The following is a 20,155-nucleotide window of genomic DNA, read 5'->3' as shown; positions in this document are numbered from 1 at the left end:
AAAAAAGTGATCGAGTTCCACTTGAGCAAATAAACGCCTCATCTAACATAACCCTCCTTTGTTCCCCTCCAGAAAAAAAAGTGCTTCACAATTTAAGATGTAAACACCTCACTCCCCTATAAATTTCCCATTTTTTTCCCTCCACACCCAAAAAAACAGGTGATCAATTCATGTCCGCTTGAGAAAACCTAAACACCTTTTTTTTTCCCCTCCAGAAAATGATCAACAGTTGCTCATCGTCATTTGACGCAATAATTGACTTACATCACACATAATTCCCCGACAGTTGATCAGGTGTCATTCCGTTGAGTAAATCAAGGGCTCGCTTGGCCTAAACACCCTCAGAAAACGAGGCCTTGGACCGCACACGAACTGTTTTCCCCTCTGGCAAGTACCGATGATCGAGAATGTTTCATGAATGCCTCACCTCACATAAACAGCCTCTACAACAAAAAATAATAATAATAATAATTTGCGTAAATGTCATCACCTCAAACATAAATCACTCACCTCCTTATTCCTCTCCCTGGGAGGAAAAAAAAGGGATTATCTTGCACATGAAAAAATTAACACCTCTCCCCACATAAATTTCCATTCTCTTCCCTTAACTCATTCACTCCCAAAGACGTTTTTAAACGTCTTTTCAGACTTGGTCCAGAATTGGCTGGTACTGAATAAGTTAAGGGGAAAATTTGTTTGTGTCATTCATATGCACAAATTTGATTGCACACAAGCCCCCCTATTTCCATGCCAGAATAAATACTTTACCCCACGTAAATGCACTTTTTTCCCGCCAACCGATAACTGGACCGTTCGCATGTGTGTTCATGTACGTAAGCTTCGAAGGCCATGTGACATCCCCCGAAGCATGCGTCTGTAAACACGCTTTAACGCCTCGCCGCTCAGCCCCTGAACTTTGCTCGGACCCGTCCGCTTAAAAAACCCAGCGGACCGGACCACTCGCCACATTTTGCGCCACAATGACTACATTTGATGACATCTTGGAAGAAGTCGGCAAATTCGGCCGCTGCCAGAAGCGCATCTTCGCCCTGCTCTGCCTGGTGTCGATGCCGTGGGCCGGCGTCTACGTAGGCATCGTCTTCCAGGGTTTCACGCCGGACCACTGGTGTCGGGAGGGCACGGTGGAGCAGTGGAGGCGGACGTGCGGACGCAGCCCGGACGACGGCCGGCGGCTGACGTCGCCGCTGGTTAACGTGTCGGGCGAGCTGCAGTACAGCAGTTGTGAGCAGTATGATGTGGACTGGAACGCCACGCTCACCTGCGACACCAAGGAAATTGACCTGAGCGGGTTGCCCGTCAAGCCCTGCGCCAGCGGATGGGAGTATGACTACGAGGGGAGACGTTCGTTCGTCACTGAGGTACACACACTCTTGAAAAGTTCCGTGTTTTTTTTGGGGGGGGGCGGTTGCCAATGATGACAGACAACAAAATACTCATTGGCATATAATCCATCGATTATTTCTGCATTTACACATTCATCAGTCGTTTAATTTTACCATCTGTTTATTAGGGTATGAACAGCGACTTGCAAAGGTTACTATTTATTTCAAACCTGGTATCTGCGGTTGTCTACAGTTTGACTTGGTGTGCTCCGACGCCTGGCTGATGGACATGTTCCAGGCCATGCTCAACGTGGGCTTCCTGCTAGGAAGCATCGCCATCGGCTACCTTGCCGACAGGTAAGCCCCAAACGTCACCCGCCCTCGTTGTCCTGGCCGTTGCTCACTCACATTTTTTTTCTTTCCCTCTGCCCAGGTTTGGCAGGAAATTGAGCTTCGTGATGTCCAACGTTTTTAATGGTGTGGCGGGCATCCTGGTGGCCTTGGCGCCCAACTACGTGTCCATGCTGATCTTCAGGGTGCTCTTCGGGTTTGGCGTGAAAGGTGGATGGATGGCGGGATATGTGCTGAGTAAGTCACGCTTTTGATCGAGTCCAGATTGTAGAAACAGAGCCAAGTAGCCACATAAACTTGTGTCAAAGTGAACCTTGATCTGACGGATGACGATTTCACGATTCGGTGCAATTCCCTCCCAGTCACGGAGATCGTGGGCGTGGAGTCACGGCGCACGGTGGGCGTTTTGTACCAGATGTTCTTCAGCGTGGGCCTGCTGGTGCTTCCCCTGCTGGCCTACTTCATCACTGACTGGCGCTGGCTGCAGGTGGTCATCACCGTGCCCTACTTCGTTTACGTCATCTACTACTGGTGAGCTTTACTTTGGAACTAGTAACTTGACCCAGGAAACTGGATTGTAACTTTTACCTGAGAACGTTTTCGCCCACGGACCTTGACTCGAGAACCAGGGCTTAACTTTCCGAAATAACTCATAATACGCTACGGTTTCAATACCCCGTCTCGTCTCGTATTGACAGGTTCATTCCGGAATCTCCAAGATGGCTTCTATCGCAGAACAGGAAGTCCCAAGCTGTAGCGATCACAGAGGCAATGGCCAAAGAGAACAACAGGACTCTAACCAAAAACATTGAGGTCTGCTCTCAGTGGGCTTCATCTTCAAGTCACACATTAAGAGTACAAACCCGGCTTATCTCCTTCTGCTTCGTCGGCGACAGACTCTGGCAGACGACAATGCCGACTCGTCAGCCAAAGCTTCCTTGATGGACCTGATCCGAACGCCCAACATGAGGAAGCACACCTTGATCCTCAGCTACAACTGGTCAGTCCCCACCAGGCTTATAATTGGGATTTTCCATTTTTGATTTTATTTTGTTTTGACTTTAGTTGTGTCAATTCAGTTCCTTTTAATTCATTTTTACAGCGGGTCTGTTTTTTTGAAAACTAAATTTTTTTTTATTTATTATTATTTTTTTATTTAATAGTTGTAGATATATTTTTTAACGAAAGAAATACATTTAAAATAGGCCACAAAAAGCTCTTGTATGAAAATAATTGACAAAAAGGGAAAATACAGCTATTTCCGCGATGAAAATACAGTAGTCGTAGTTATCATATGTTTTTAAAGCACTCTATTTAAATTGTATTTTGTCCACAAACGTTTTTTCAATTTAAGTTTTTTTTTTTCTCATTACTACCATTGATACTTGATCCACACAGAACCAAAAAGTCTAGAAACAGCCCTGGCGCTTTTGTTTTGCCTACCCCTGAACGTCCTGCACGCTGTCCGCTAGCTTACTGCTAACAAAATGAAAACTCCTCAGACAGGCTAATGGAAATTCGCCAGCATCCGGCGGTAAGGCTTGCTCACCAACTTTAATGCCGTGTTGCCGCAGGTTCACCAGTGCGGTGGTCTACCAGGGCCTGATCATGCGTCTGGGCATCATGGGAGGAAATGTTTACATCAGCTTCCTGATCTCTTCCCTGATGGAGTTCCCCGCTGCCTTCCTCATCCTCTTCACCATCGAGCGCATTGGCCGCCGCCTCCCCTTCGCCGCCGCCAACGCCGTGGCCGGAGCTGCCTGCTTCATCGCGGTCTTCCTTCACGATGGTGAGTAAGGCCGTCTTTCTTGAAGCCGCGAGCTAACACGCGCTTGCCGGCAGGTTGGTTGAGGACGACAGTGGAGTGTGTGGGCCGGCTGGGCATCACCATGGCATTTGAGATGGTCGTCTTCGTCAACACAGAACTCTATCCGACTTTTGTCAGGTAAAACTGTCATCGCCTCAATTCTACTCATCAACATGGGCTTTGGAACTCTGAACTTTTCCCCATTAACTAGAACCTTTATTATCTTTACCCAGAAACTAGGAACTCAAGAACTTTACCCGGTGTGCAAAACACTTAAAACCATGAGCAAGCAACTTTGCAGCAGAACTTTACACCAAAAACTAAGAACTTTATATGGAACTTAACGGCGGAACGTGTCATTTTAACCAGGAAGTTGAAACTTTCACCGTGAAGTAGTTTTGCAGAGAAACTAGGAACTTTTACCGCCAAGTTCAGAATTCCTAGTCCCTGGTCAAAGTTCTTTCTTCCCCCGATAAAATGAAATGTTCCGATGTTAACTTGATCATTTCCAGGTACATTTCCTAGTTCCTCTGTAAAGTCTTTAGGTCATGGCTAAGCTGTCAGTGCCTGGCTGAAGTTTTTTAAGTGAAGTTTCTTCTTTGTGACATCAGGAATCTGGGCGTGTCTGTGTGTTCCACGCTGTGCGACGTGGGCGGTATCGTGGCTCCCTTCCTGCTCTACCGGCTGGCCGTCATCTGGTTGGAGCTGCCCCTCATCATCTTCGGTTAGCCCACCGGTGCTTCAGGCTGGGTCGCTGTAGCTTGTTGCAGTGGCTAAACTTTGACTTTCTTTTAGGCTTCCTGGCGTTCCTAGCTGGCGCTTTGGTCTTGATGCTACCGGAAACCCGCGGGGTCCCGCTGCCCGACACCATTGATGATGTGGAACATCCAGAAAAGTGAGTCGCAGGACATAACACCATAAGTTAGGGAGATGTGCCCTGTTTGTGCTAGCTAGCTAAAACCATGTACATGTATGTACAGGATATGTCTGTGTTTTGGTTGATGCTAGTTCCCAGGTAAGCTTTCCCAAGGTAAATGTACTCATTCCTGGCTAGAGTTCCTTGTTCGTTGGGTAAAGTTCATAATTCCAGGATTCAGTTCAGAGTTCCTAAGTTTGTTCCTTTAAGTTACTTGTTCTCAGGTAAAATGCTAAAGTCGTGGGTCAAGATCGAAATTACAGGATAAAGTTTGTTGTTCTTGAGAAAAGTTTCCAAGCAAAGTTCCTAGTTCTCGGCTAAAATGATATATTCCCAGGTAAGGTTCTGAGTTCCTTGGTAAGGTTTCGTGTTCCAAGGAAAATGAACAGAGTTCTCAGGAAAGTTCTGATTTTCAAGCTACACTATCCAGTATCTTGTTCCTGGCTAAAGTATCTATTTTAGTTCTTGGCCAAAGATCCTTGCTTCTGATTGAAGTTTAGCGTTTTCTCTTTACTGCCTGGAGACCCTTGTTCCCAGAAGGTACTGTACTTGAAGTTCCTGGGTAAGGTTCCTTGTTCCTGAGAAAAAGTCGACGTTTGTGAGGAGAGTTCTTAGTGCACGGCCTCTGTTATTTGTTCCTGTGTAAAGCCCTTAAGTTCCTGGCTAAAGTTCCTCATTCCTGAAAAGGATCCTGAGTAAAGTCCCTAGCTTCGAGCTGAAGTAAACCAGTTCCTGGGTAAAGTTCCAAGTTTCTGGGTGAAGTTCCTATTTCAGTTTACGGGCTAAAGTTACACGTTCCCGGGATAAAGCTTACTAGTTCCCGGCTTGATTACTGCAATGCCCTTTACTTCGGAGTCAGCCAGTCCTCAATTAAGCGCCTTCAGCTGGTCCAGAATGCCGCTGCCCGCCTCTTGACTGGTACTCGTAAGAGGGAGCTCATAACTCCTACTCTGGCATCCCTTCACTGGCTCCCCATACATTTTAGAGTTATTTTCAAGATCCTCTTATTTGTTTTCAAATCTCTAAATGACCTCGCACCACCTTACCTCTCTGAGCTCATCCGCCCCTACACACCTGCCCGGCGCCTCAGGTCTGCGGACCAGACATTATTAGAAGTACCAAGAACTAAACTGAGGCTCAGAGGGGATCGAGCCTTTTCTGTTGCTGGTCCCTCTCTCTGGAATGACCTCCCACTGAACATTCGGCAAGCCTCCTCGCTGCCCATCTTCAAAACCCTCCTCAAAACTCACTTGTATTCTTTGGCATTCGACTCAGCATGACTTAGATTTGCCCTTGGTTTTACCGTTCGGTGCTTTCTACCGTCTTTATTACCGATTTGTTTTACTGTTTATTGTATATGTTAAATTGCTCCATGTACAACACTTTGTATGAAGCGATGGCTGTTTGAAAGTGCTCTATAAATACAGTTGAGTTGAGTATGTATGTTAAAACTTAATGCGGCTTTTGCTGTTTTCAGGATGAAGCACAAAGCGGCGGAGCAGCACCAGCAGTTTTCCACCAGGCTTCTCCCAAACACCAACGGCAACATTTCCGCCACGCAAGACCCCGCAAGTGTTTGAGTTCCTTCTCTGAATCCGTATTATTTATTTATACTTGAAACTACATTTGTATATTTGTGACGACAAGACTCTCGCGATTTAGTCAGATGATCTTGTGTGCCGCATGCTGTCGTGGCTGCTCTGTACAATTCCTCCCCTTTCTTTCAAGGATTAAAGTAGAAGGACACCTTTGCGTATCTTGTAAACACCTTTACGTTTGTGATCATGAAGGTCCTCTTGTTCCTCCACAGCTGCTGTTTGCAAAATGTCCGTTTTAGGGAATAAACCAGAAAGACAACTCTCGGCGTATCCCCAGTGTTTATTCCAGTCATGTAGAAACTATTTTGCCACAAGGCTGACTCTGTTTCCCCTTTACGATTCAGCTCCGACTCTGACTTCCCGCCGACTTCAATTGGCTTTGATGGTTCGATCAATCCAGTCCACAAATTTGGAAACTCGTGCATAGACGCCGGGCTTCATGGCGTTGGCGCAGCCCAAACCCCAAGACGTGACGCCCTGCAGGATGAACTTGTTGTGCGCGTTACACACTAGTGGACCCCCGCTGTCGCCCTGCGGGTGTAGAGAGTCCAGAGAGGATGTGATACAGCATTAACTGTTGACTTTCAAACGACCTTCAACGGCAGAGAGTTTTCGAGGTTACCTGGCAACTATCGGTGCCACCGTCGATGTTCCCGGCGCACATCTCGTGATCTTTCACTCGGCCGTTCAAGTACGATGGGCGGTTGCAGATCTTGTTCTCGATAACCGGGAAACCCGTTTCCTTAAGGATGCCCTCGCCACCTGTGCCTGATAACCACGGTAGCCACAAAACAAAAAAATGTATACTATCTAGCACCTGTCTAGGAACAAGTTTGTCTTTGAAAGACTCATGGAAATGACCCTAAAATGTTCCTTCAAATCCCCCCAAAAATGTTTTTGTTTTGTTTTGTTTGGGTTTCTTTGCTGGTCTATTCATTGACATGTCTCCCAAATTTCACAATGCAAAGTGAAATGGGTTGCAGGGGCTGATAGTTCAAGAAATTCTGGAGTGTGCTACTCCCTAAAACACCCTCAACAGCAGCCGCTGGTAAGTTAGAACTTAATCAACCCAAGCTTTTTTTTTTTTTTGTTGCATCCACCAAAAATGTGTGATATGACGCGTACCTTGAGTTTCTCCCCATCCAGTGACATAGCATTCAGTTCCACTGGGAACCACGTAATCCTTCTCCGGCAAACAAGCTGGCAGGACTTTATCGTTAATAACTGCAGGCCTGAAACAACACACACCGCAAATATTTCCGTCAATTCCTCTTTTGGAGCAGGGTGCGGACTTTATCCAAAAAGAAGTAGAACATCATTTTTGTACAATTCAGACTCTACAACCCTGTAATTGAAAATTCAACTTTCTACCTTTTTTTTTTTTCAAATTTAAACCAAAAATGACTTCTGTCTAGTAAGATTATGATTTTTAATCAAATTGAGCCAGCAGGATTGGGCTCATGATTTGTCACCTTTGCAGTTTTAGCAGTGCAATGTCAGCCCCATTGGGTCCCAGCACCAACTTCTCCAAGGCCCTCTGCTGGGCGGATGTCTCCAGGGTTCGCTCCCTGTGCGAGCCCAGAATAACCATGTAGGACGATGGTCGCTTTGACCTGCAAGTCGAGGACGCTGCTGTTAGCCGCCGCTTTTGTGATGTCATGTCTGCTCTGAGTACGTAAGAGTCTCACCTCTCCAGGCAGTGGGCGGCTGTCAGCACCCACTGAGGGTGGATCAGAGTTCCCCCACAGAAGTGAATTCCTGAACTGGAAGGAAACAGAAAGTTCCAGTGTCACATCTGTCTAGTATATCAAATTAGCAGCCATCTTGATCTTTCTACCAGGACTCACCTGGTACGAAGGCTGATCTGCCAAGGCCATGAATGTGCTTTGCTTACACAGCCGCCCACGATGCGACCATAGCAGCGTTTGGGTTTGGTCGCGGGTGTGCCGCAAGTTACGCCCGCTACAAAGGAAGAGTGGCATATTGTCAAAAAAAAAAAGAATGAAAGCTCCCAGCAAGCATGGTGACGTGTCTGTGGGGGTCTACGTACCGCAGTCAGGGATCTGACAGTAATCCCATTTCTTGTTGCGGTCTGTTGTGTAGCACCAGGGTCCGTTCACATCGTTGTCCGGGTTTCTGCAGCTCTGAAAAGACAAGTTGACCGACTTAATGGGAAGCACAAAATATGTTCCAATACTTTTGTCCACATAGTGTAGAACAATGACTGGAGTTGGCCAACACAACTCAAGGCGGCCAAACTCAGGTAAGTCCCCAACTGAAGGCCCACGGAGCGAACGCAAGACTCATCGCTGTATGTAAGGAGGGCTCTACTCACGTTGCCCTCCAGGCCCTTGTCGGGGTGACTATCCGGTGTGAAACTGTTGTGTTGGTGTGGGCTTTGAGCACTCCAAGCTTGACAAGTCACACCCATGATGGTGATAGAAGTCGAGCCGCGGTAGGTGGCACCATTCCCAACCTTGCAGTCTGCGGGGCAAACAAAACAATGCAAAGTCAACGAGACAAAAGTTAAGCAATCAAACAGCAAAGAAGGATTTTACCTCTCTGGATCGGATCCTGCGAGGAGGGTTTTTCGGGTCTGGCGGGTTCAGTGGTGGGCGTACTTTCGACGGGACGGCTGGAACATTTCTCCAAGTTACAGAATTCCCAGCGCACGCTGGGGTCAGTGGTGTAGCACCAGGGAGCTCGGTCTCCGTCGGGGTTTCTGCACAGGTTCCTCCTGAGGTCCCTGTTGACAAAATGATTTTCACATCATCAGGAACAAGGACCAAGGACTTGAAGTCTCGGTGATCATGATTAACGTTCATTTCTTTGGATAAGGTTCCTAAACGGATCCTTCTGTTATCTAGTAGCTTAACTGTCTTTTGATATCGTCGACACTACATATCTGGTTCAGGATCGTGGGAGACTTGTACTATCGCGTATGGACTACAATTTTTGGTATGTGGATGGGGATACCAGAATACCCGGAAAAAGCCCATTCAAGCATGGGAAGAATATTCCAACTCTGCACAGAAAGACCTAAGAGAATGTGTCTTACGCAGTAGGGTACTGCTGCGGAGTCTTGCCATGCCTGTGTGGACTCATAGAGGCCCAGGCCTGACATTTTTTCCCACTGATGGTCTCAGAGGTCACCCCACGATAACTGGACCCATCACCGTCGTAGCAGTCATCCTCCTCCGTGGGAATGACCGGCTCGTCTGCAACAGAAAGTTAACGTCTGAGTTAGCCTGACTGAAGAGACCAGACACCAGTCCCTTTCCCCGAGAGAAGCGTTTTGCTGTCAAGAACCTGGTCCAGGTGCGTCCCCACAAGTGGGTACACGACAGTACTCCCAGCGGGTCTCGGGGTCAGTGGTGTAACACCACGGCTTCCTCTCGTTATCGGGGTTCCGGCAGAAGTTGTTGTCCAGACCTCTGTCGAGCAAACAGAAAACCAAATCCCAAGGAAGTTATATGGTCCACTTGTACAAGTGGGTTAACCCTTTCAGGGACAGTGGTTACTACAGTGGACAGCTTATCATATTATCAGGTTTCAGGGTACATGAAAGGGTTCAAGGCCTCACTTGCAGGGGTAATTTTCAGGCGAGCGGTTGTGCTTGTGAGGTGACTGGGTGGACCAGCTCTGACAGGTTTTGCCAGACTCGGTCACGGCGATGGTTCCCCGGTAAGCGCTGCCCTCGCCCGTGGCGCAGGTGGTCTCTGGGGCCAAGGTGGGAGTTTCTGATGCTGGCGAAGATGCAAGAAGATGAGGTACTTTATGAGGGGACTGCCAGGAACATCATCTAGGATTACATCAAAGAAAAACATTGAAAGAAATGCAGTGACAGCCCCCCCATTTGGCTTACTGCAGCGAGGGATGGAGCAAAACTCCCATCTCTTGTTGGGGTTGGTAGTGAAGCACCATGGCTTAGGGTCTCCGTCTGGGTTCCTGCAATAGTTGTTGTCCAGGTACTTCTGCGGGAGCCTGGAGGTGGCACGGGAATGGCGTTGAATGCAACAGAAAAAGGGGGTTTCCTGATTTTGAAAGAGAGTGCGATGGAGGTCTCTGGAGTCTCACGCGGTCGGGTTGTATCCATGGTTGTGAGGTTCCTGCGAGTCCCAGCGCTGGCAGGCTACGCCACTCTCCGTGATGGAGACCTTACCTCGGTAGTCCTCGCCATTGCAGTGGATGCAGTCCTCTGCTGGGACACAAGCGGTCGTGGCGTCGTCATGGCCATTTTACAGTAGGCCGGGTACACCCTGAACCAGTTGCCAGCCAATCACGGGGAACACATTGACAAACGTTTACATTCGCTATCACACCTAGGGACAATTTGGAGTGTTCCAAGAATCTGTTTTTGGAATGTGGGAGGAAACCGGAGTACCCAGAGAAAACCCACACTGAACATGCTCCCCATAGGAAAGCCAGAGCTGGAAGCGAACCCTGCACCTCTGCACTGTGAGGCAGACTCGCTAACCAGTCGCTCACCATGCCGCCCAAATTTATATATGAAACAGTTGATTTCAATAACAAATTAACTACCCGGAAAGTTCTTTCTTTACATGGTAATAATTCCATCTTTTATTTTAAAACAGTAGTGAATGTTTAATTAAAAAAAATACAAATATTTTTGTCAATTAAATCCTAATTAATAATCAAATTATTATTCCACATTTTTTTTAAAATATGAATGGTTTATTTTCATAAGAACTCATTTTTATTTTTTGCATTGAATTATTTGTAATTTAATCTTGACATCTATAAATTATTTCATACATTTTAGATTTTTATAATTAACCTAATTACTTAGCCTCATGATAAATTAAAAAAATATTAGAAATGCATTTGAATGAACCAATTTAAGGGGCGTGGGTGGGGGGTGACTACAATCAATGCAATGTGTATTACAGTACTCCAGATAATGTTGAGTTCAAGAACGGAGGGGCTGTAAGTGGCACTGTTGAGTTCTTACCCGTGCAGCTCGGAACGTTGCAGTGCTCCCAACGGGTATCGGGGTCGGTGGTGTAACACCAGGGACCCCCTGCGTCGTCATCGGGGTTTCTGCAGAAGTTGGACTCCAGATCTGCCTTGGGTTTGTTCTCGGGCGTCAAGCTGCAGCATCACACGTCATTATGCATCATACCGTATTGATTGTACGAATGTAATTTGTATCACATTGACAAGGAGAATTTTCATATGGATATTTAGTGAAGAGGTGTGACCATTGTGTCAACTTCGTCACCTACTTGGGCTTGTGTGGGAATTTGGCGTCCCATTGCTGACACGTTTTTCCGGACTTTGTTCTGGACTTTGTTCCTCTGTAGTCCTTTCCGATCCCGTTCACACATTCGAGGAGGTAATCTGCACAACCAGAAAATGGCATCACTGCTGTTATGTGGGAAAGCTGTGCGTCTAACTATAACCATAGAAGAATTTCAGTGAGCTCCTGGAAGTGACTTTATGACCGACAGTAATATTAATGACTTTTTTCTCCCCAGAGGATAAAGAATCTAGACCTGTAAGTATTCTTATGTCTGTCTACATGTGTTTGCTGCACCGTGTGTGTTCAGATATCTGTTGCTGATTGGGTTCTTCCACTGCGACTATCCATACTGTTCGGTCGCATGTCTATGGTTGTTAGCATGAGGCTAGTATACTGTAAAATGGTTGGATGGTTGTATTGAAAAGCCAACTTGCCTTGTTTTTCATATAAAGCAGCGCTGGTTCTGCGCAACACTGTCTCTGTTTTGGAGTTTGCCCCTGCTGTCCAACATTCCTGATCCTTCTCCACGTACATGAAGGACCTGTGACAACATTTCCATAATCAGTTATAGTCCCCAAAAAATAGAATTTTGGACATTTGTGTGTGTGTGTGTGTGTGTGTGTGATTGTAAATTAGCGCTACCTGCATGTGAAACTGGTCTCGACGTCACATTTGGCTGCACACTCCTCCACCGTGTTGGTGGAATACATTCGCTTGTTGATTGCAGTTAGCCAGGCACCCCCGGTTTTGGCATAGCTTCCCATGATATCGCTACCACTCACTAGAGACATACACACACACACACACACACACATATGCAGCGGTCAATGAAGCAAAACTGAAATTCATCAATACATGATCATTCCATACCCTTCTCGATATGGACGAAAATTACCAGAATTAAAGCCCATTCCACTATTTTTGTTGAGATTACTTTTTGCGCCATTCACAAAATTCCAAAAGAAAATGAATACAAATCTACAAATAGAGGACTACAAAACCAGTTTCAAGCTGTACAAAGATAATGAATACTACCAGGTCAAACTGTTTTCAATACAATACAATTTTCAAGAAAGATTCTTTTAAAGGAATAGGTCTGATGTTCAAAAATACATTGAAAATTATTTTATTTTAAAAAACCATTTGGGGGAACAAATATTTCCTGTAGAGTCATAATTTAAAGAAAATCGGGGTGGGGGGGCGATCACATTCTCCAAGGAAATAAACCTAATTTTCTTCATTTTCACAAGTGTTGAAAAAAGTCACATTTACAAAAGAGTCGTAAAGAGAAAAAAAAGTACATATTTAAATGTTTTAAAATAAATTGTATTTGAAAATTTAATTCAGAATCAGGAAAAAAAAAAGCCGTTTTTGTTCACCACAATTTGAACTGATGTCGGCACCAAAAGATCACCAAAACTATATTCCAAAATTTTTCATCCAAACAAATAAAATTCGACCCACTGTGCTACGAGGTGACATCCAGTAAATGCAGCATTTCTGATTTCTGCGCTTCGTGAAAAACAAGCAAAAGTGTTTTGCATGTGTTCTTACCGGTGGTGCAGACAATCGCTGCCAGCAGCAAGGCTGCTTTGGACGTCTCCATGTGGCGTCTGAGGTCCTGATGCCAGTTGAGCCAGCGGCAAGATGCTGTCTCGGCTTCTTTTTCATTTACTGAGTGCCCCTTAAAGCGCCGGCGAGGTCAAATGGAACGCTAGTCAATCATTGGCCCGCCGGCAAGGGCGCAACAGCGGGTCAAAAACCTCACAATAGCACTCTACACCATGTGGATCTATAGTTGGGGTCGCTGGATGACCTTTTGTGCTTTGAACGGAATTGTCCATGTGAAAGACAAGCACAATAATATTTAAAAATTGCCTTATTTACTCTAGATCTCAATCTTGTGTGCGTTTGAGTTGTCTTTTTAATAAGCTACCTTTGTTCTCGTTGATTTGCTACTGAATGCCATCAACCGCCATGTTGGTAAATGCTTTTAAGTGCCGCGCTTTGGGTTTTGTGAAGCACATTGAGTTGTCTTGTGTCCCTATCTAATATACGTTGGTCAATCCTGCTCAGTCAGAATCAAACGATTTTTGCTAGTCATCTTTCAAGGTAACATACAAAGTGAACGAGAACCTCAGAGGAGCCTGGAGATGTTTTAAAGTGGAAATCTTTTCATAGTTCACACATGATGGCATAAGAAAGATATTAGACAATGTCGCATTCATTTTTTTTTCCAGATGATAATGGAGGAATTTGATTGACTGGTGAGTGGGTGTGGTTTCAGTGGACACGCCCACAGTGTTCCGGAGTGGAGAGAAAAGGTTGATTTCGTATGATTTTGCAACATCATTTTAAGGTTAACTAGTTTAGTTTAGTTTTGATAAGTTTTTTTTTTGAAGAAAATATTCTTCCTGTTTTAGGCTCCCAGAGTTTGTTTTAACCTGGCATACTGTAGCAAGTGCGGCTCTCGCGCCGTCCGCATCTCGACGCTGATCGATTGCCGTAGTTAATGTTCAGCATCACAGAGACCAACGTCCTCGTCCACAAACATTTGCATTAGGACACCAACCAGCAGTCCACCAATCAAATCTTTGGACTCATGCTAAATAATCATTGTTTGCTGTTTAATTTCTGCTCGTCTGCATGTTTGTGTTCACAACAGCTGCGTGAGTTTATAAAAAAGTGCCCATAATCCTATTGAATAAATTCGCATGATTTTGTTTCTCATAGGAGTATGACTTGTTTTTCTTAAAAAAATAGATAAAGATAAATCATTAAAAAGAATTGTGGGGGGGGGGGCGGGGGGACATGTTGTGTTTTTAAAAATGAGACAGTCGTGCCTCCCGAATTCCAAAAGCATGCCTCCCAGCTCTAAATTGTCTCCTAGGTATGATTGTGAGCGCGAATGGTTGTTTGTGTGCTCTTTAATGTGGTCAAGTGAGCTGTCATACTCACTTCTACCTCTAGAGTGCGCCAAATACTACATAAATCTGAACATGCACCGTTTTTTTTTTTACACAAGACACCAATTCCAATCATGTAAAGGAGCATGAATATCGTTTCTTCTCTACATGTATTGATGACGTTCATAAAAAATATTGTCGTATCATAGTCACGTTTACATTACAACTTACTTTTTTTTTTACTCATTTTCAGAAACTATTTTAAATGTATATATTTTCCGAATAAAAACACTAAACTTGGGTTTACAAATGAGTTATTTTAGAGAGGAAACTCTGGCGCAAATACAAGGCAATCGTTTAGCAAACTCAAGATTTCAGCCTTTGTGGTTCGAAGGAAACGAGGACTCCCAGAGACGGTCATGGAACGCGGCTTCCTCGTTGGTCACGTGGAACAGGCGTGGGGTCACGTGACATCCACTTCCGCCTTTCAAAAAGAAAAATACTGAAACCAAACTGCTCATTATGCTCCTTTACTTGAAGTAGACAACGGTCAGGTAAAAAGAATCAGCGAGCAGACGAAGCGACTTTTTTAACTCATTGCTCCACTTCTTCCTCGTTTAGCTTGACGATACCTGAGAGTCGGTAAGTTTCTCCGCTATATTACGTCAACACAGCCCGTTGTTTTACTATCAATAGAGTTCGGTTCACTCGTATCGACTACTTTTGTATTTGCTTCTCCGACAAGTCGTTTCTGGGGGGTTTTTTTCCAAACGCGGTGTATTCAGGATGTTGGGGGAAGAGTGGCCTCCTCTTCCCCGCGTGTTCGTTGAATTTCGTACGAGGAGAACGTTGGTAAACCAAGACACAGAAAAATATCCGATACGTGTTTTGTGTCAACAGAAAAAGGGCAAGCACATGGAGGTATTGTATTTTCCTCATACCCGGAAGTGACTTTAAAATGTTCTCTTGTACCACATTTGCAAATTAAATGAAGCAGATTTGGCGGCACCTAAAATGTAAACTCTAAAATCTTCAGGGGAGACATCAGGGCTCCGTACAGACTGCATTGTGGCAAGACAGTTTGTTTAGAACGCAAGCAACTTGAAATTAAACATATAACTCCACAGTGATGCACTGGACGGTGCTTGTGTTGGCATCAGGGCTTCTTGTGGTCACTGTCGCCTTGGACAATGGCCTCATGCGGACCCCTCCTATGGGCTGGTTGGCATGGGAACGCTTCCGCTGCAACACAGACTGTGAGCATGACCCCAAAAATTGCATCAGGTAAGCTGGTCCAAATTGGAAATGTTCACTAAATTAGTTACTCAAGATTCCTAACATGGTGCGAGTGCCTTCTCTCGGCCAGCGAGAATCTGTTCACCGACATGGCTGACAGGCTGGCAGAGGATGGCTGGAGAGAGCTGGGCTACGTCTACATCACCATCGATGATTGCTGGGCATCCATGCAGAGGGATGAGCAGGGGCGGCTCCAGGCAGATCCTAAGAGGTACACGCATACATAAACATGCGTGCTGACTAACCACACTGCAATCTTGTAGCTAAATAAATGTTTTATTGAAGGTGTAACAGTCAGATGACGGCTAATAAAAAACCAAGAGTCAGCAGTTTTACAAAGAAGTAAGATCATGAATACAGGTCATTAAAAAATACTGCAATGGTGACCCAATTTCTGAGTTTGCAAAGTTACACCATGTCCATTGGTCATATTTATGATGTCATTGTGACACCACTTATCTTGTGGCATGCACATGACGGCTTCGAAATGGAATAGAACCTCCTTGTAAAACTAAGGACTTGTAGATAGGAACCGGTGTTTACCACAAAGCTCTATACTAGGTCCACAGATGTTTATATCACTGTATACTCTTGCCATTGCAGTAGAAAATGTCTCGTTTCCACACTCCTCGCGTCCGCTCCCACCCATTTTTACAGTACACGAGTGGCAATAGTGCCTTGCATTACAGAAGAAAACGAGTGGGGGACCCTAATTTTCTGATGGTCCCGGCATTCGCTGTTTCCTAGTCATCCAATGGTGCACAATGCACCGTGTAAATATAAGTGGCACAATAATGCATTCTCAGTTTCCGCTGTTCTGAACTGTTTTTCCTTTTAAGGCTTAGTTTGACCATAGCATGATTAAAAATACTAATTTTAAGTGTCTGTGTTCTCCTTTTCAGGTTCCCAAGAGGAATCCACCGGCTGTCCCGCTACATGCACGACCGGGGGCTCAAGTTGGGTATCTACGGCGATATGGGCACACATACCTGCGGGGGCTACCCGGGCACGCCACTCGACAAGATCGAGGTGGATGCTCAGACCTTTGCTGACTGGGAGGTGGATATGTTAAAGTTTGACGGTTGCTATTCGAACACCGCGGAGCAGGAGCAAGGTAACTTATCCACAATCGATGAAAATTGCTGGTGGTTCACTGCAGATCCGATTTGAGTCTCGTCTTCCCGTGGATAGGTTATCCTCGCATGTCGAAAGCTCTAAACGCCACAGGCCGTCCGATTGGCTACTCTTGCAGCTGGCCGGCCTACCAAGGTGGTCTGCCACCTCAGGTACAATCATCATGTTGCGTAAAAGTCACAGTCTTTGCACTTGGTTTAATTAAGTTCATTTGACATTTCTAGGTGAATTACGGTCTTTTGGCCAAGATCTGCAACCTGTGGCGTAACTATGCCGATATCCAGGACTCATGGGACAGCGTGCTGAAAATTGTGGATTGGTTCTTCGACAACCAGGAGGTCTTAATCGCCGCAGCCGGGCCCGGAGGGTGGAATGACCCAGATATGGTTTGTTCCACCAAATGTGACATTTACATATGCTGAATACATTATTCTTAAAAGCTAGTGGTATCTCTGCATTGCATATTTTCACCTCTAGCGGGTGGAATTGAAACGTACCTTCGTCTGTAAAAGGAACTTCACCGAAATTGAATTTGTAAAACATTTGAAAAACTCTTGTGTTGTGGCAGCTGATCATCGGTGACTTTGGCCTCAGCATGGAGCAGTCGCGGTCACAGATGGCTCTCTGGGCCATCATGGCTGCCCCTCTCTTCATGTCCAACGACCTCCGCACCATCAGCAGCGGCGCCCGTAGCATCCTGCAAAACAAAATGGCCATCAGCATCAACCAGGACCCTCTGGGCCTTCAGGGAAGACGGATCCTGAAGGTGCGGTGCTAATATTTTGACCGCCCTTTGCTGGATAGCTTTCAGAATGTGTTTGCTGCTTCCCATCAGGAGAAGAGTGGGATTGAGGTGTTTTGGCGGCCGCTGTCAAACGAAGCCAGCGCCCTATTGTTCTTCAGTCGACGTAACGATATGCCATACCGCTACCAAACGTCACTCAGCAAGTTAAACTACACTACGGGCATCTACAAGGTCTGTATCCTTCAAAATGAAAACCACACTTGGTTTTCATTTGACTGTTTATATTTATGGCCTGTAACTATTTTTTAATACATATATTTTCTGTAAATATGACTTTACCGGTGAGTTAGCATCTTAGTGATAAACTACGGCACATTCTGACTTGCGTACAAATTTCAAGTTACATCAGAAAAGAACTCCCTTATAAACTAAGAACGTAAATAGATGCTCGAGGTGTACCACGAGGCACACTACTACGTCTTCAGATTTTGACATGATACCCATCGTTGCAGAAGAAAACGCGTGACTTCCACATGTCTCGTTACGTTGTCCAAAGATGATTACACTATACACAAATATAGAAATTAGTTGAAATTATAGTTTAAAAAAATAGATAAGATAGATATGAGGGGTCCTCAATTTGCGATGGTCCCAACATAGGCTGTTTTTACAAAAGGAATGCTCAGTCAAAAACGTTCTTAAGAGTTTTTCCTTTTATGACTTGCATGAAAATTCAGGTTACGTCTGCACTTTGGGAATGGAACTCCAGCTCTAAAACGAGGACCTCTTGTGTAGTCAAACTTTTTGCATCGCGATGTTTTAGGTCAATGACGTCTTCTCCGGGAAAAGTGTGACGCTCAAAGATTCAAGCAGCTTTGTGGTGTCGGTGAACCCCACGGGCGTTGTCATGTGGTACATCTCAGCCCCCGCCAAGCCGAGACCCCTACCCCACCAGTTCTCTCGAGGTGGCCGATTCGAAGAATTCGGCCGCGGTAACCTCGCCAACGCCATCCCGCCTGTTTTCCTGTGACCATGTTCCCCTAGTTTTGACTGAAAAGACCCCACACTACCTGATAATGAAGGATCCTCATTACATGAGGGGTATTCGTAAGACTTGATTAACTCAGGGTCAGACTTTTTTTTTTCTCAACAATCCTTGTAGTCCTCTTTCAAATTCACACATAACTAGTTTCAGTAAGATTTTTTTGAGCTGCTGATGTGTTCAATTAAAAGTGATCATGTAAGAGGATCTAAATGACACTGTTGCACTATAGTTGGTCCTGCCGTATTTCGTAATGATTTGGAAATGGGACTTTTGGTGTTGACATCCATTAAATGTTGTTCTGACTGAATAAAATATATATCACATATACAACTTTATTGCTCCTCGCATATTGCAGAATTATGCATATTCGGGTGATGGAAGAGTCGAATTCAAATGCATGGACAATTTAATTCTGAAAGATTTCGAATTGACACTGAGGAAACCAGCGTTTTTATCTATGCAAAACTGGAGAACACTGCCATCTACAGGCGAGAAAACGCAACTGTAGTCTTAAGGTAGATTGCAGAATTGAATTGACGGGAGCGCCATGGTGGAGCGAATTTAGGCGTCTTGTATGAACAATTGGTTACTTCCCAAAGTTGGCCAGTGGGCAAATAAAACGGTCACACTGGACTTTTTCACATCTGCTGTCATATTTCAACGTCAATCGCTGGTGGATGGCGACATGGGAAAGCTGCGACAGATTTCACTGAAAAAAAAAAAAGAACGGGCACAGTCAAGGTTCTGTGCACACAAGGGGAGAAGGAAGCATAAAAGTGTCTGTGTGTGTGTGTGTGGGGGGGGGGGGGGGTGAAGAGCGTTCCTGCAGAAGCTCACGTAGGCCCACAGCTGCGGTATAACGCATTCGCCAATCATTGTGTGCCACTCATGTGCCCACTCATTCGATTAAGTATCCCTGCCCGACACCCCTCTTTTCTCCCGTCGGATCGCTGCCAATCCGACCTAGATGAAAAGATGTGCACCTCAGGCAGGCCTTTGCTAACAATCATAGTCATAGTCAAACATTGTCTCCAAAAAGGTCAAACATGCTTGATAGCCTAATTAGACTGTTTGGTTTAGTTTCTTAGGAGTACAATACCAAAATTGAGATTAATTTAACAATACATCTTTACATCTTTTTTTTTTTTTTGCACTAATGTATTTTTATGTTGGTCATGATGGTGGTATTTGGAGGATAAAATATTTTTAATATGTGCTACTGGGAGTTAAAATCAGGGGATGTGGATAAAGCCCTTTGAGAATAAAATAACTTGACTCCTTGCACTAAAACGTTCAAGACATCCTGATTATGTAATCCTAAAACATTCATACGGCACGACAAAATGGCGATCTGACGATACAAGCAACACCGGGCGCTGTGTGGGTCCCTTGTCCTTGAATGAGTCCCTGAATGAATCAACGTCTCCGTTCGGCCGCTAGCGGCCGCTGTTGGAGAGCAGATGGACGCGGAGGAGGAGCCTCGTCCGCTCTCCGCGCCGCAGCAGCGAACGAGGCGAGCTGCACGTTGCCTGAGGCGTCGGGTTCGCGTGGCCACAGGCCAACGATGTCTCATGCCAACTGGCAGCCGGCCAGGGTCACCGACAAGACAGTGTCTCTTCACACACACACATACACACACACGGATTGCAATGTAACTCTTCAAGTGTCGTGATCATTTGTGATGACTCGGGAATAAACTCTGTCTCACCAAGGGAAATTTTCTTTTTCTCTGGTTTATTGTATGCGATGTC

At 45.3% G+C, this 20,155-nt stretch overlaps 3 protein-coding genes across 5 annotated transcripts; 2 read left to right on the top strand and 1 right to left on the bottom strand.

Annotated features, from left to right (window-relative positions):
* The first annotated feature begins 956 nt into the window (after positions 1-956).
* LOC147185717 (solute carrier family 22 member 2-like) lies at positions 957-6,274 on the top strand. Its single transcript, XM_086104350.1, has 11 exons — positions 957-1,379; positions 1,597-1,700; positions 1,777-1,931; positions 2,057-2,225; positions 2,393-2,507; positions 2,591-2,694; positions 3,269-3,483; positions 3,537-3,639; positions 4,113-4,225; positions 4,297-4,396; positions 5,895-6,274. The coding sequence occupies exons 1-11, from the start codon at positions 981-983 to the stop codon at positions 5,995-5,997; spliced, it is 1,680 nt and encodes a 559-aa protein (XP_085960476.1). The 5' UTR covers positions 957-980; the 3' UTR covers positions 5,998-6,274.
* A 3-nt stretch (positions 6,275-6,277) lies between these two features.
* On the bottom strand, positions 6,278-13,001 carry LOC147185716 (plasminogen-like). Of its 2 annotated transcripts, none has more exons than XM_086104348.1 (19): positions 12,833-13,001; positions 11,921-12,059; positions 11,713-11,819; positions 11,262-11,376; positions 10,988-11,127; positions 10,093-10,216; positions 9,881-9,999; positions 9,599-9,761; positions 9,325-9,449; positions 9,074-9,233; positions 8,574-8,761; positions 8,351-8,499; positions 8,066-8,159; positions 7,863-7,977; positions 7,704-7,778; positions 7,488-7,628; positions 7,141-7,247; positions 6,638-6,783; positions 6,278-6,546 (listed from the first exon to the last, which is right to left on the bottom strand). In XM_086104348.1, exons 1-19 carry the CDS (start codon positions 12,882-12,884, stop codon positions 6,385-6,387), a joined length of 2,421 nt encoding a protein of 806 aa, XP_085960474.1. In that variant the 5' UTR covers positions 12,885-13,001; the 3' UTR covers positions 6,278-6,384. The 2 variants fall into 2 exon arrangements, with proteins under 2 accessions (XP_085960474.1, XP_085960475.1); XM_086104349.1 differs by having other exon boundaries at positions 10,093-10,213.
* A 1,485-nt stretch (positions 13,002-14,486) lies between these two features.
* LOC147185715 (alpha-N-acetylgalactosaminidase-like) lies at positions 14,487-18,735 on the top strand. 2 transcript variants are annotated; one of them, XM_086104552.1, is made up of 9 exons: positions 14,487-14,826; positions 15,345-15,468; positions 15,551-15,691; positions 16,383-16,594; positions 16,672-16,766; positions 16,839-17,000; positions 17,183-17,380; positions 17,450-17,590; positions 18,183-18,735. In XM_086104552.1, exons 2-9 carry the CDS (start codon positions 15,383-15,385, stop codon positions 18,387-18,389), a joined length of 1,242 nt encoding a protein of 413 aa, XP_085960678.1. In that variant the 5' UTR covers positions 14,487-14,826; positions 15,345-15,382; the 3' UTR covers positions 18,390-18,735. The 2 variants fall into 2 exon arrangements, with proteins under 2 accessions (XP_085960678.1, XP_085960677.1); XM_086104551.1 differs by having other exon boundaries at positions 14,488-14,826; positions 15,312-15,468.
* The last annotated feature ends 1,420 nt before the right edge of the window (positions 18,736-20,155 follow it).

The sequence above is a fragment of the Hippocampus guttulatus genome, chromosome 23, assembly GCF_054856545.1.
Source record: "Hippocampus guttulatus isolate MCC_2025c chromosome 23, RoL_Hgut_1.0, whole genome shotgun sequence".
Lineage (NCBI taxonomy): Eukaryota > Metazoa > Chordata > Actinopteri > Syngnathiformes > Syngnathidae > Hippocampus > Hippocampus guttulatus.
Note: the sequence above shows the minus strand (reverse complement) of the source record. Positions and strands in the feature narration are given on the sequence as shown.